This window comes from Ranitomeya imitator, chromosome 3 (genome assembly GCF_032444005.1).
Source record: "Ranitomeya imitator isolate aRanImi1 chromosome 3, aRanImi1.pri, whole genome shotgun sequence".
Lineage (NCBI taxonomy): Eukaryota > Metazoa > Chordata > Amphibia > Anura > Dendrobatidae > Ranitomeya > Ranitomeya imitator.
Genome location: NC_091284.1, coordinates 307,982,620 through 307,998,984, shown reverse-complemented (window position 1 = coordinate 307,998,984; position 16,365 = coordinate 307,982,620). Strand labels below are relative to the sequence as shown.

The following is a 16,365-nucleotide window of genomic DNA, read 5'->3' as shown; positions in this document are numbered from 1 at the left end:
CTTATCCTCCAATAAGTTTGTGAATAACTTGTGACCTGGGTGTTCCTGTATGAGTGCTGACAGTACATAGCAAGCTTTACATTATTACAAAGCAAAAGGATGGCATTATATTACATAAGCATTTATTTCATTATTACTTAGTGGTAACTTATTCAATAGCCTATGTATAGGAAATATAATACTATTATACCACTTACAAGGTAAGAAAAAACTGATTAAGTCCTGACCTGCAAAGCAAGGATGTAAATGTTATGTCCAACTTCGCGTGGTGACACATCTGAGCTGTCTCCTTCATCTTCTTGATAATAAGCTTTCTTGATAACATCCACCTAATTAAAATATCTGAACTGTAAATTTTCATATTGCTTAGGATACATTTAGATCATGTCTTAAGTACCTGTGTTTTATTTTTACCCTTGTTGCTGTGCTTTATATAGTGCTAAGCTAGCACTTCTAGAAATAGAATACATCACCTTTTATCATGTTATACATAACCATGCACTTTCACTACATATGACTCACTGCAGAACAATGTCAATGCAGCGTGTCCTATTTTGATGAGCTAGGTGAAATACACAGGTGTTAGATTTAGGCAAGTATAGTAAATTCATTTTACAACCCAGTATTTTTATGTAAAATAGGGCAAGTTATTATAAAACCGAAAATACAATACAGCAAAAAAAAAAATGATAATAGATAAAAAATAACAATAGATGACATTTATCATCAATATTTTTTATTATTAATAGTAATAATAATAAGATTTAACTTAAAGGTCTAGTGTTATTTTCTGTGGAGAGACAAGTAAAGCACAATGCGTCTTATCCTAGCAGAACAGTGGGTAAACATATGGAATGCTCACCTGGTTGGTTGTGAATTTTACAACCACTAGCGATGTAAAAATAATAGCCCTTGGAGTAACTACAGGGAATTAGTGTGTAATACCAGAGAGGGGCGATATGTTCTGTGCTGCTGGATAAACAAAAACCCAGATCAAAGCACCAAGATGGATGTCAAAAAAGGCTCTACTGGGCCCCCGGCCATAAGGGGAGGCCGACATGACATGGGAAGATAGGGAGCTGACAGGGCTATGGGTTTTTAGGTTTTTTCCCTAATGGGGTTAATATTACATGCTGGGAGGGGTAATGGGTTCAGTTATAGAAGAAGGAGGGGTTGGAGGAGGAGTTACAGGGGGAGACATTGTAAGAGGGGGCAGACCTCTTAGCAGAACAACCATTTTGAGTACCCACCTTTGTGACAAGCTGTGATGTACTTCTAGGATGGAGGTGAGGCCCTGCTGCAGCGTTTGCAGGCTTCAATTAACAGCCTGCTACAGGGGCTGGTGGCCGGAGCATCTCAGGCTCCTCTAGACGGGCGCCAACCGCGGAGGTCTAGGCCTCCGGCGCGCTTAAGCCCTGATGTCACCCCCCCCGAGTCCGGCGCCGAATTAGAAGCCCCTTCAGGCACTCTCCAGTTGGAAACGCAGGCACTGATCCAGTGGCCTCACATCACACTGCCGGGAGGAATCCTGCTGTGCGGTGGGGCCTACAGCAGGGAGAGGAGTCAGCCTCCCCCTCATCTTCAGTGAGACAGCGTAGGAGGCCGGGAACCGGAGCAGAAGCTCCGGCACTGGAACTGAGCCCGCTCAGCAGAGGAAATCACGGGAATCTAGGAGACGGGGGCCGTACGTAGTGGCTCCTCAGCATCGGGAGTGTCGAGGGCGGCAGTCGGCCGGCCCGGGAAGCAGCGCGCTGCCAGTTGCATCGCAAGGTCTCACCGCTCAGCACGGTGAGATGTCGGGGATGAGAACAACGCAGGTCCCTTTGGAGGGACACGGGCAGCAGCCGGTTGCCTCGGTCGCCAGGAAAGATGAGAGGCATCAGGAAATGGCTGGAGTGGCCTTACATGGCCATCTACAGGATGGCTCAGCTCCCGGTGCATCAACAGCGTCGGCTCCATGGGTCCCTGCACAGATGGCTGCCTTTGCATTGGAAGTGGGCCTGAGGTCTGTGGGACAGAGAGACCCAGGGAATCTGGGTTCATGGACTTCTAGGTCCAGGAGGGACACTGGACAAATTCAACATGATGCCAGATCTTCGGCTGCTGGGTTGACAGCGCCCAGGCAGCTAGGTGAGATTGATCATAATTTTCTTTTTAACCCTTGCTTAGCTTCTCCAGAGTTTAGAACTCAGGATGCACTTTCTGGGGGGGAAAGAGGGGGTATGGAGTTAATTTTGAATGGCCTGCAAGATTTAGCTATGTTATGGGGGTCGGGGTTGCAAAGGGGGGTGTCGCCATCATCTGCCTGGTTAGGGAATTCTAACATGGTATTGGGGTCTGGGAGTGCATCCAAAATATCTGGGACTCATGGCAGTGCAGGCGTTGGGATCAGTGTTACAGATTCTTCAGTGGGTAGTGGCGTGGCATCTAGGGCTACCACGCCAGCCGACGAACCAGGGAGTGCAGGGCAAGGGGAGGTTGCAGCTGGTGATAAGAAAAAGAAGATATGATACATCTAGATGACGCGGCTAGAGAGGAAGTGTGCGTGTGTTATGAGGGACCACTGGGGGCCCATTTAAAACAAGAAATGAGGGGAAAGATATGGAAGGGAGAATATGTGGATATATTTTCTTTGTTGCCACTAGAACGCTTTAATTTAGATAGGGTTAGAAGGGAGGATTCTAAAAGGGAGGATGAGGAAAAGAGGAGGTATCAGTTAATACCAAGGACCTTCTCCAATTGGTTACAAGCGTTGGCCATTTTGGCTAGTGTATTGTTCGGGTCTTTTCTGTTATTTGGATGCTATAAGTGAAGTGTACCAGTTTTACGGTGGGCAAGAATGGTTGAGGTATGACGAGAAAAGCGGTTAGGCCTAGTATTCGATGGGACCACAAGGATATAGCTTTATGGATGAAGGTGATGGTTCCATCTCGGTTAGGTCAAACTAGTCAGCATTTTCGAGGGGGCACTGGGGGTTCGGGACAGTCAGGACACTCGGCGGCTATGCAGAAGGGACTGTGTTTTTCTTTTAATGAAGGAGCATGGGAACAAATGCAAATTTAAACATGAATGCTCAGCTTGTGGGGGTACGCATGGAGCAGCAAAATGTTTCAAGGGAGGTAAATCAAGAGGGGGGGACTCAGCTGAAAAAAAAGGAGACGACGGTTAAGTTAGATGCGATGGAGGGTTTTCTGGCTAGACTATTCAGATGCGTCGGCAGCTGACTTGTAGAGAGAGCGTTTTGGAGATGGTTTTAAAATCCCGATCGTTGAGCAAAAAGTTTGTTTGTCCAAAAAGATTTAAAATCAGCTTTACAGTTTCCTGGGGTGGTATCGGAGAAATTACAGAAGGAAGTCGCGTTGGGTAGAATGGCAGGCACATTTGCTACAGCTCCTACTAGTAATTTGAGGGTGTCACCGCTTGGAGTGGAACCAAAAAAGGAACATAATAAATTCAGGTTGATACATCATTTATCTTTTCCAAAAGGGGCATCTGTGAATGACAGGATCGATCCACAATTGTGCTCGGTTCAGTACACGTCGTTTGATATGGCGATGGAGTGGGTACGGTTGTGTGGAAGAGGGGCGTGGCTGTCAAAAAACTGATATAGAGGCGGCTTCGGCTTTACGTCTGTTGCCGGTACACCCGGAAAGTATGCACTTGTTGGGCTGTTTTTGGGACGGGGGGTTCTTTGTTGATCGGTCTCCTGATGGGTTCCTTGCGCCTATTTCGAAACGTTTAGCACGTTTTTAGAGTGGGCGGTTAAGGAAGTTTCGGGTTTGGCCTCCTGTATACACTATCTTGATGACTTTTTGTTTATTGGTCCGGGTGGAGCCGCTGATTGTTCGATTTTGTTGCGTACAATGGAAAGTGTGGCTAGGAGATTCGGCATCCCCTTGGCAGCAGTTTTTTCTGGGGCCACGAACATCTGAGTTTCTCGGGAATTGAACTTGATACTGTGACGATGGAGTGCAGATTACCTGACGATAAGGTAATCGCTTTGCGGGAAGAGGTTGCGAAGGCGGGCAGTTCACAAAAGATGACGTTGCGTTATTTACAATCCTTATTAGGCAAATTGAATTTTGCCTGCAGGATTATGCCGATGGGGCGTGCCTTTTGTAGGCGTTTATCTTTGGCGACGATTGGGTGAAATCCCCTGTACATTTCATTAGATTAAAAAAAAGAGTTAGGGTATGTGCACACATTGTGGATTCCCTGCGGATCCGCAGCGTTTTTTGAGGTGCAGAAACGCTGCAGCTCAGCAATTGATTTACAGTACAATGTAAATCAATAAGAAAAAAAAAAAGCTGTGCACACTTTGTGGAAAATCCGCTGCGGAAACGCTGTGGTTTAAAAGAAGTAGCATGTCATTTCTTTTTTGTGAATCTTCAGCGTTTTTGTACTCATTCCATTATAGAAAACCGCAGGGGTAAATAATGCAGCAAATCCGCAAGAAAACCACAGCAAAAACGTACAAAAAACACTGCGGAACCGCACAAAAAACGCAACAAATCCGCAGGTGCGTTTTCTGCCAGGAGAGGCAGAATTCGCAACAGAAATTTCTAAGCCTAATCCGCAACGTGTGCACATAGCTTGAAAGGAGGATTTGAAGGTATGGGTGAATTTTCTTGAAGATTACAATGGCAGGTCTTTGTGGATTCAACCGGCGGTTGATGCGGAAACACTGGGTTTCATTGTAAGGCTTAACGAAAGACGCGGATTTGTTTTGTTTTTTCAAGGGAGCTGGCTGGTGGCGGAATGGCCTCGAGTTTGGTTTGAACATGGTTTAACGGGAATTGGATTTTGCTTCATGTATTTCCTACAGTGGTGGCGTTGTCTTTATGGGGGGAGAAGGTTAGAGTCAAAAAGATTTACTTTCCATGTGAACACATGGAAGTGGTGACAACCTTAAATACTATATCGGCACTGTCGTCAGCGTTAGTGAAAGTGCTGAAACACTTGGTCTTTTTAGGTTTGATATTTAATCTGTGGATTGTGTCTGAGGTGAAGTTACCATAATTTGATCCTATTGCTGATGCTCTTTTTCGATTACAATGGGAGCGATTTCGGGAATTGCACCACGAGCGGAGGCATCGGGCCTGGAGTGTCCAGCGGAGTTGTGGAACCTGCCCTGCGGGCTGTGAGGGATTTGTTCTCCAGATCACTGTCAGACGGATCATGGCTGCAATATGGCTTGGAGTTTGTGGGAAACGTGGAAGTCTTCCATAAGAGATGGAATGGAGTCCATTGTTAGTGTTAGGACATTATTGGGAGTTAGGTTGGTAAGTTGCGAAGATGAATACGTTTTTAGCGGGCTTGTCTTTTGGCTTCAAGGTCAGAGGTCTTAAAGATGAAACAAAATCATTCTTGGCATGTCAATTGGTACGGGATTGGAAAAAGGGTGGAAGGCAGCTGATAGACGTCCTGTGTCTATTGAGGTATTGTTGACTATTGGGAGGCAGCTAGCGGGGGGGTGTTTTTCCGATTGGGAAGTTGATTTATTTAAAGTGGCTTTTACATTGGCCTTTTTTGGGGCTTTTCGGATGGGAGAACTGATTAGCCCCTCTAGGTGCACGAAGGGTGGTTTGTTAAGAGAGGATGTGGATGTTTGCGAAGATAGGGTGGTGGTATTCATTCATTCTTTTAAGATGGATGTGTTTGGGAAGGGTTGTAAAGTAGTACTATTTCGGCTGGAGGGCTCCGTTATGCCCGGTGGCATTTCAGCGAAAGATTACAATGGACATTCTTTCCGGATTGGGGCAGCGACAGAAGCAGCCAGATTGGGTTTGGGGGATGAGATGGTGAAGATGATTAGGCGTTGGGAATCGGCAAGGTTTTGGTCGTACATTCGTGCCGATTTGTTGTAATATTATTAGCCTGGATTAAGTCGTTGGTTTTGAATAAAATAAATAGGTGTTGTCGTTTTTCCTTTTCTTTATTTCAGAGGATGGTAAGAGACTCGTTTGGATAATGGGGCACTCGTTCGTGTTCTGGGCTGCATTGAGGGCAGCAGTCCGCCCGGATGGGCAGCAGCTAGGCTTTTCGCGGGAGTCGGTAACTATACGTTGGATCGGTAAAAGAGGTATGGTCTGGAAGCAATGGTTACCCGAATTTCATCGCTTTGTTCGCTTGGACTGCGCGCCAGACGTGGTGGTTATTAATCTGGGGGGGAATGACTTGGTTAAAAGGCCTTGCAGAGAGATGATAAAAAGACATTAAATTTGACATGTTGAGGTTATGGGCCATGTTTCCGAAGGCCTTGGTGGCCTGGTCAGATATTATTCCCCGTAAGGTTTGGAGAGGTGCCCGGTCTGTTGATGGGATTAATAGGGCTAGGATTAAGGTTAACAGAGCGGTATCTCGTTTCATGGCGCGGAATGGTGCAGTGGTAGTAAGATATGTGGATTTGGAGTCAGGTGAAGGAGGATTTTGGAGAACGGATGGTGTTCACTTAAATGCGGTGGGCATGGATATGTGGTGTCTGGCTATTCACGACGGCGTAGAAACTGGCCTTAAAGTATGGGGGGACATAAATGTTTAAGGTGTCAGAACATTTATGTTGGTGGCGGGAGGGGGAGGGTCCTTTAAGTTGGTGGAATGTGGAAATGGCAGAATGGAAGGGGGGGGGGACTGATCCTGAAAGGTCCTGGACTCCCCCTGGGGGAATTTAATTGGACGAGGTTTGTTTGGATAATCCCATGGAGGAGATACCTTAGTGACTCATGGAGGGGTCTTTTGGTTTGGCCAGGTTAGTCATTATCTGCCTCTGAGCTGGTGCATAGTGGCTGGGGGTAAGACTTAACCAGAGGGGCCAAAAGTTGGGATTTGGATATTTGAGGCTTACTTTGTTGGGGCTTTGAGGACCACCCCCCTTTCCTCGGGAGGTTATTGTTTTGATAAGTTTTGTATTAAATGTTAATAAAGGCTGCTGTGGCCATTTAAATCCAATATGTCTAATGTTTTTATTGGGGGGGATTTTGTTTAGTGTTAAGGGATTGGACCTTTTAGTGCTTCGTTAAGACGTGGAGCATCAAGGGGTCATTAGTGAAGCTCACCTGAGTCACGTATACCCTTATGTCATGAAGAAGGAGTTGGATCGACTTTGAAACGCACTGACAAACCACTTTCATCCATCTTTGTCTTTGGATCCTGGTTGTTTATCCAGCAGCCAGAATATATCCACCCTCTCTGGTATTACAAAGTGTTATTTTCTTTTATAACCACTTAACCCCTTTACCCCCGGGGGTGGTGTGCAGCTTAATGACCAGGCCAATTTTTACAATTCTGACCACTGTCCCTTTATGAGGTAATAACTCTGGAACGCTTCAATGGATCCCGGTGATTCTGAGACTGTTTTTTTTCATGACATATTGTACTTCATGATAGCAGTAACATTTCTTTGACATTACTTGTGTTTATTTGTGAAAAAATAGAAATTTAGTGAAAATTTCCAACTTTGAATTTTCATGCCCTTAAATGACAGAGATATGTCACATAAATTACCGTAGTTAATAAGTAACATTTCCCACATGTCTACTTTACATCAGCACAATTTTGGAACAACATTTTTTTTTGTTAGGAGTTAAAAGGGTTAAAAGTTGACCAGCGATTTCTCATTTTAATTATACCATTTTTTGGGGGGACCACCTCACATCTGAAGTCAATTTTTTTGGGGTTTCAATGACAGAAAATACCCAAAATGATACCATTCTAAAAACTGCACCCCTCACGGTGCTCAAAACCACGTTCAAGTTTATTAACCTTTCAGGTGCTTCACAGGAATTTTTGGAATGTGGAAAAAACGAACATTTAACTTTTTTCCCAAAATTTTTTTACTTCAGATCCAAAATTTTTTTATTTTGAGAAAATTAACAAAAAAAAAAAAGGACCCCAAAATGTATTGTGCAATTTCTCCCGAGTACGTCGATACCCCATATGAGGGCGAAAACCACTGTTTGGGCGAATGGCAGAGCTCGGAAGGGAATTTTGAATGCAAAATTTGCTGGAATTGGCGGATGCGATGTCGGAGAGCCCCTGATGTGCCTAAACAGTGAAAATCCCCCACAAATGACACTATTTTGGAAACTAGACGCTTCAGGGAACTGATCTAGATGTGTGGTAAGTACATTGAACCCTCAGGTGCTTCACAGAAGCTTATAACGTTGAGCCATAACAATAAACAAAATCTAATTTTCCCCATAAATATGTTTTTAGCACAAAATATAGCATTTTCATAAGGTCAACAGGAGAAATTGCACCATACAATTTGTAATGCAACTTCTCCTGAGTAAGCTGATACAGCATATGAGGGAGAAAACTACTGTTTGGGTGCACAGCAGAGCTCGGAAGGGAAGTTTTTAATTTTTCCGCCGATGGAGCTTATGATGGCTTGTTTTTTTGCGGGACAAAACGATGTTTTCAGCGGTACAATGATTATTTCCGTCTTTTTGATCGCAAGTTATTCCACTTTGTTCGGCGCTATGATGATAAAGCATTGTTTTTGCCTTGTTTTCTATTTTTATTTTTATGTGTTCACTAAATGGGTTAACTAGTGGAACAGTTTTATAGGTCGGGTCGATGCGGACGCGGTAATACTAAATATATGCACTTTTTATTGTCTATTTTTTTCATTCAAATATTTATTTAGGGATACAATATGTTTTGATTTTTTTAGTATTTTTTTTAGTATTTTTTTAAAACATTTTTACAATCATTTAAATTTTTTTCTAACTTTTTTACTTTGTCCCAATATGGGATAATCACTTCTTGCATGCTAATTGCTTCTACAGCATGGAGATGAAGCGGCATCCCCATGCTGCAGACGCTGTCAGCTATGCAGTGACAAACGAAGCTTCTCATCATGCACTTGGCATGATCAGCAAGTTTGCTAGGTCTGGTGACCCAGATCAAGTCACCATGGCAACGATCGAGACCCCACGTCACTGCCGACTTTCGAAATGCTGCGATCATGTTCGATTGCAGCATTTTGGGGGTTTAAGTGCCGGGTATTAGCTGTCAGAATCAGCTGACACCCGGCGGCGATCGCCTGCACACCTCCCGTGTGCGCGGGTGATCGCTCAGGCGTAATATTCCATCCCTGGTCAAATAGGCCCAGGGCACAGAGACGGATTATTATGTCTGATGTCAGAAAGGGGTTAAAGGGAACATTCACGCTTCCCAAACCACGGGTAGCAAGTGTCAGATACTGGCTGAGTGATTTCAGCCATGTATGAATCATGCTGGAATGGTGCAGCTTTCAGAAAAAAATGTTATAAGCCACTGAAGACTGAGCCACACACTGAAAGGCCAGTTCCTGGTGGCTTCTCCCCTCCTGCTTCCCTTGAGCGATGGGTCTCTCCTTGCATGCGCTTATAGGGAGAGACCGGCCAGCTATTGGCAGCGGGCAGGACCTGCCTTTTCGCTACTAGTCTCCTGTGTGGCTTGGTCCCTGGTCGGCTTCCAAGGTATGTTCTTCATTGAAACGCTGCAGCATTTCAGACTCAAACATACATGGCTGAAATTATACCGCCAGTGTGTCCACTGTTAGGTGACATGTGTTTTTGTTTTTTTTTTTGCATAGAAAGTATTATTTTCTAATAACACCATTTTGTGTTGGTAAAGGAAAAAAGAAAATCCCAATACATTTTTTGGGATTCATTAATACGTATACCTGCAGTATATATGACATATTAACTTCATTCTGTACTATTACAGCAATGTCAAATGTATATATTTGCTACTTTTGAAAAATAAAAACAACTTTAAAAAATATATTTTTCAAATTCACCATATTCTGAAAGCCATAACATTTGTATTATTATACTAAAAGGTGCTGTGTAAGGGCTTCTATTGTACATGACCAGCTGTAGTTATACATTCACTTTATTTCCCCATTGTTATTTTTCATCATGATGGATTATTATTGGTTTCATTATTTCATCATGACGGATGAATAAAACATTATCGTTATGCTACGACTGTCGCAGCAATACCAATCACATGCGCTTTTTTATGTTTTTGTATATTTTTTACATAGTAAACCATTTTTTTCCTTTGCATTACTTGACATGTGATCAATAATTTAATAGTATGCTGGAATAGCTCTGTACTGCAGTATATTATTGTTGTAAATCACAGATTGCAGACCTGGGAGGGCTTCTACAGGGCTCAACAGCTATAGGAAATCATTGACATTGGACAATCACATTATGGTGGCATCAATGAGTTATCTATAAATAAAAATTAGATTTATGCAGCCCCCCGCCACCTGCTGCTCTAGCACGGCCCCTCCTGCTCACCCCCAACTTTGCTGACCTGACTGCAGCATGTGGCCACTGCAGCTAACCCCTCAGATATACGGTAGCTGTATTGTAGCTACAACATAGCCGTAAAACTTGTAAAAATATGACTTGACTTGTAAAAAATATAATATGCAAAGATGCTTACCAGTTCCTGTGGTCGCAAACTGAGAAGAATTCTTTCTGCATTTTCACTGTCATGACGACTTTCCATGAGACCTAAAAGCAGCTTTGATGCGTTGTCCTGTAAGTAGTAGAAGGTAAGTATCAAACAGAAAGAAGATTTTATACATGGGCTAACGAATGCTCTAGAACCGATATGATGATAATGTGTGCAAATTGTAACGCGCTGCGGAATAGGTTAGCGCTTTATAAAAATAAAGATTAGTATTATTATTAGGGTTAGTTCACACAGGGCGTTTTTGTTGCTTTTTTTTCTGCAGCAAAACCTGATCTTCTTGGCAGGAAAGAAGCTGCGTCAAAAACGCAGGTTTAGGTGCGTTTTTTTTCTCTTTGTCGATGCTAATGTCCTTGCATTTTGAGCATCAAAAACGCAGCAAATAATGATACCTGCGTTTTTGCTGCGTTTTTTTCAACACCCATTCAAGTCAATGGGTGAAAAAACGCAGCAAAAACGCTGAAAGAAGTGACCTGCTCTGTCCAAAAAACGCAGCAAAGCACAAAATACTGACCACACAAACACCCAATGTGGGTGCATGAGATTTCTGAAATCTCATAGGCTTTGCTGGTACTGTAAAAAGCAGCTGAAAATTAGCATAAAAAACACAGTGCATTTTACCTGTGGAATTTTTCAAAAACGGTGCGGAAAAATCCACAACATGGGCACATAGCCTTAACGTCTATGGAGAATGGAGGAGGGGCTGAGCAAAACAGGCAGAGAGACAAGCAGTGATGCAGCTTTCTAGCAGGTGTTTTACCCCACCCTTCACCTAGATTCAAGGCTATGCTGCTGCACGGTGCCCTCCATGAAGATGTTGGTCCTCTTTAAATACTTCCTATATATATACAGTGTATGAAGGAGACAGTGAAATGGTTGTGTCTCTTAACCATTCGATTTAGTTTCCATTGCTTTTACAGCACCAGCAAATTTCACATGGCCAGATACTGATGACCTACCCTTATGGGTAACATTAGTGCAATCCATTTAGCGCTAGCGGGTTGCGCTAACGCAATGTTTTTAATGGGGCCGCGTCCCGGGGTCGCGGTAACGTCCCCGCTCTCGCAGATCCCCGATCTGCGAGAGCGGGGAACGGACCGCGGGCGCGCCTCGCGTTCGCGGCACGCCAGGAAACACCGGCGCGTCGCTAGCACGTGCCGAACATGGCACGCGCTAGTGCTGCGCGTTCCCATTGCCGTGAATGGGCGCGCTAACGGACGCGTTGCACGGCGTTAATTTCGCCGTGCAACGCTGTCCGTTAGCGCTTTCCCATGAACGCAATGGGAACCAAGCGCTTTTCTGCAGCACCAAGCTGCATACTGCACCTCCGTTCTGGCCACTGCCAGAGTATCTAACAAGTGATCAGTAGGGTGCTGGAAGCCACCCATCTGATACTGATAACCTATCCAAAGTGTCGGTCATATGTGGTTCTGACTATACAGCAAAACAGCTGTGGAAACATTGGATCATTGTTTTATGATGTTTCAATAGCAAATATCTCCCACCCAAATAATGTGGCTCAGTACACCATAGGCTACAATGTGCTCAACATAAAAGCACCTTTTTGGAGAGAGCAGTGGATGGGGCAACAGGATACACAGGCATTCTACACAAGCCATTAGTTTATTTCTTGTGCATTTTTCATCCTCCTACCAAATAGCCTTTGAAAATATAAATCTTTAATAATAACCCTATTTGGTCTTTAAGACTAAAAATGACTTGTAGACTCTGCTGGTTATTTTCAAGGGCTTTTGCTTTGCACAGATTTATGAAGACCACAAAACACCAACAAATCCATGATTTCATTCTGAAATGAATATCATTCTACATTTCATACATTAAGCACAGGCAAACTAAATGGATAACAAATCGATTACCCTAAACAGAACAGAAATTACTGTTGTTGCTCTATTCCTATAAATCTATGTAAAGCAATATGGCATTTTTATTAGAAGTGGAAGGCCCTGCAAAACTGCTATGCCAGGCACGCATCCTAAAGGTTGCAACAGAAGAGTACCACCATGTGGACAAACATCAAAAAATGATATTACTGAGCACTTGATCCTATTTTCCTGACAAAAGAAGATACAGGCACTTCAATTACATAGCAATATTGACCATATAGCTGCGTATATTATATAGCCCTGAATACCATACAGCTGTGTATACCATATAGCTGTGTATACCATATAGCCCTGTATACCATATAGCCCTGTATACCATATAGCTGTGTATATTATATAGCCCTGAATACCATACAGCTGTGTATACCATATAGCTGTGTATACCATATAGCCCTGTATACCATATAGCCCTGTATACCATATAGCTGTGTATACCATATAGCCCTGTATACCATATAGCTGTGTATACCCTATAGCCCTGTATACCATATAGCCCTGTATACCATATAGCTGTGTATACCATATAGCTCTGTATATTATATAGCCCTGAATACCATACAGCTGTGTATACCATATAGCTGTGTATACCATATAGCCCTGTATACCATATAGCCCTGTATACCATATAGCTGTGTATACCATATAGCCCTGTATACCATATAGCTGTGTATACCATATAGCCCTGTATACCATATAGCTGTGTATACCATATAGCCCTGTATACCATATAGCCCTGAATACCATACAGCTGTGTATACCATATAGCTGTGTATACCATATAGCCCTGTATACCATATAGCTGTGTATACCATATAGCCCTGTATACCATATAGCTGTGTATACCATATAGCCCTGTATACCATATAGCCCTGTATACCATATAGCTGTGTATACCATATAGCTCTGTATATTATATAGCCCTGAATACCATACAGCTGTGTATACCATATAGCTGTGTATACCATATAGCCCTGTATACCATATAGCCCTGTATACCATATAGCTGTGTATACCATATAGCCCTGTATACCATATAGCTGTGTATACCATATAGCCCTGTATACCATATAGCCCTGTATACCATATAGCTGTGTATACCATATAGCTCTGTATATTATATAGCCCTGAATACCATACAGCTGTGTATACCATATAGCTGTGTATACCATATAGCCCTGTATACCATATAGCTGTGTATACCATATAGCCCTGTATACCATATAGCTGTGTATACCATATAGCCCTGTATACCATATAGCCCTGTATACCATATAGCTGTGTATACCATATAGCTCTGTATATTATATAGCCCTGAATACCATACAGCTGTGTATACCATATAGCTGTGTATACCATATAGCCCTGTATACCATATAGCCCTGTATACCATATAGCTGTGTATACCATATAGCTCTGTATATTATATAGCCCTGAATACCATACAGCTGTGTATACCATATAGCTCTGTATACCATATAGTTGTGTATACCATACAGCTGTGTATACCATATAGCTGTATAAAATATAGCTCTATATACCATATAGCTGCGTATACCTTATAGCTGTGTATACCATATAGCTGTGTATATCATATAGCTGTATAAAATATAGCTCTGTATGCCATATAGCTCTGTATAAAATATAGCTCTGTATACCATATAGCTCTGTATACCATATAGCTGTGTATACCATATAGCTGTGTATATCATATAGCTGTATAAAATATAGCTCTGTATACCATATAGCTCTGTATACCATATAGCTGTGTATACCATATAGCTGTGTATATCATATAGCTGTATAAAATATAGCTCTGTATACCATATAGCTCTGTATACCATACAGCTGTGTATACCATACAGCTGTGTATGCCATATAGCTCTGTATACCATATAGCTGTGTATACCATATAGCCCTGTATACCATATAGCCCTGTATACCATATAGCTGTGTATACCATATAGCTCTGTATATTATATAGCCCTGAATACCATACAGCTGTGTATACCATATAGCTCTGTATACCATATAGTTGTGTATACCATACAGCTGTGTATACCATATAGCTGTATAAAATATAGCTCTATATACCATATAGCTGCGTATACCTTATAGCTGTGTATACCATATAGCTGTGTATATCATATAGCTGTATAAAATATAGCTCTGTATGCCATATAGCTCTGTATAAAATATAGCTCTGTATACCATATAGCTCTGTATACCATATAGCTGTGTATACCATATAGCTGTGTATATCATATAGCTGTATAAAATATAGCTCTGTATACCATATAGCTCTGTATACCATATAGCTGTGTATACCATATAGCTGTGTATATCATATAGCTGTATAAAATATAGCTCTGTATACCATATAGCTCTGTATACCATACAGCTGTGTATACCATACAGCTGTGTATGCCATATAGCTCTGTATACCATATAGCTGTGTATACCATATAGCCCTGTATACCATATAGCCCTGTATACCATATAGCTGTGTATACCATATAGCTCTGTATATTATATAGCCCTGAATACCATACAGCTGTGTATACCATATAGCTCTGTATACCATATAGTTGTGTATACCATACAGCTGTGTATACCATATAGCTGTATAAAATATAGCTCTATATACCATATAGCTGCGTATACCTTATAGCTGTGTATACCATATAGCTGTGTATATCATATAGCTGTATAAAATATAGCTCTGTATGCCATATAGCTCTGTATGCCATATAGCTCTGTATGCCATATAGCTCTGTATACCATATAGCTCTGTATACCATATAGCTGTGTATACCATATAGCTGTGTATATCATATAGCTGTATAAAATATAGCTCTGTATACCATATAGCTCTGTATACCATACAGCTGTGTATACCATACAGCTGTGTATGCCATATAGCTCTGTATACCATATAGCTCTGTATACCATATAGCTGAGTATACCATATAGCTCTGTATACCATATAGCTCTGTATACGATATAGCTCTGTATGCCATATTGTTCTGTATACGATATAGCTCTGTATACCATATAGCTCTGTATGTCATATAGCTCTGTGTACCATATTGCTCTGTATACAATATAGTTCTGTACACCATTCAGCTGCGTATACCATAGAGCTGTGTATACCATATAGCTGTTTATGCCATATTGCTTTATATACCATATTTTTCTATATATTTCATATAGCTCTGTATACCATACCTTCAGCTGTAAAACCAAGTCCATCCTATATTTACACAAAGGACTGATGTCATTTAAAATTAAGGCTGTTATGATATCAATGCCATTGGAGTCATGTGTCACTATGCAGGTCTGTAAAACAAAGTAGAAATATCATGTTTAACACATTTCTTATGGGATTTTTAACATTTATGAAAGCTAACTCTTGTCCATAGGGTTGGAGATTATTGATCACTGGGTGTCAGACTGCTGGGACCGCCACCAATCCAGAGAAAAGGTCTCTGCAGAACCCCATCTGAATGAAGTATGCACACTTCTGCTACACTAATTGTCTGTTGGACTGCCAGAGATAGTCAACTACAGTACTCATCTATTTCCTGCAGTCCCATGTAGTATAAATAGAAGGGAGATGTGCATTCTAAGGCTATGTGCACACGTTCAGGTTTTTTCGCGGTTTTTTTCGCGGTAAAAACACTATTAAAAACTCATTAAAAACGCATACATTATGCATTCTATCATTTAGAATGCATTCTGCATGTTATGTGCACATGGATGCAATTTTTTCCGCGAAAAAAACGCATTGCGGTAAAAAAATGAGCATGTTCATTATTTTTGCGGATTTTCTGCGTTTTTCCCGCAATTCTATGCATTTGGGAAAAACGCACCAAAAACGCACCAAAAACGCGTCAAAATTGCGGTAAAATCACGGTAAAAACGCATGCGGATTTCTGGCAGAAATGTCCGGTTTTTGTCAGGAAAATTTCTGCAAGAAATCCTGACG

At 41.9% G+C, this 16,365-nt stretch overlaps 1 protein-coding gene across 1 annotated transcript in view; it reads right to left on the bottom strand.

Moving 5' to 3' along the window:
• The window catches only part of ITPR3 (inositol 1,4,5-trisphosphate receptor type 3), a 544,758-nt gene that overhangs the window by 187,416 nt on the left and 340,977 nt on the right, over nt 1-16,365 (bottom strand). The window contains exons 43-45 of the mRNA XM_069756594.1: nt 15,606-15,716; nt 10,447-10,542; nt 228-329 (exon numbers count right to left, since the gene is read on the bottom strand). Coding sequence (XP_069612695.1) covers nt 228-329; nt 10,447-10,542; nt 15,606-15,716 — 309 coding nt within the window. The remainder of the gene's footprint in view (nt 1-227; nt 330-10,446; nt 10,543-15,605; nt 15,717-16,365) is intronic.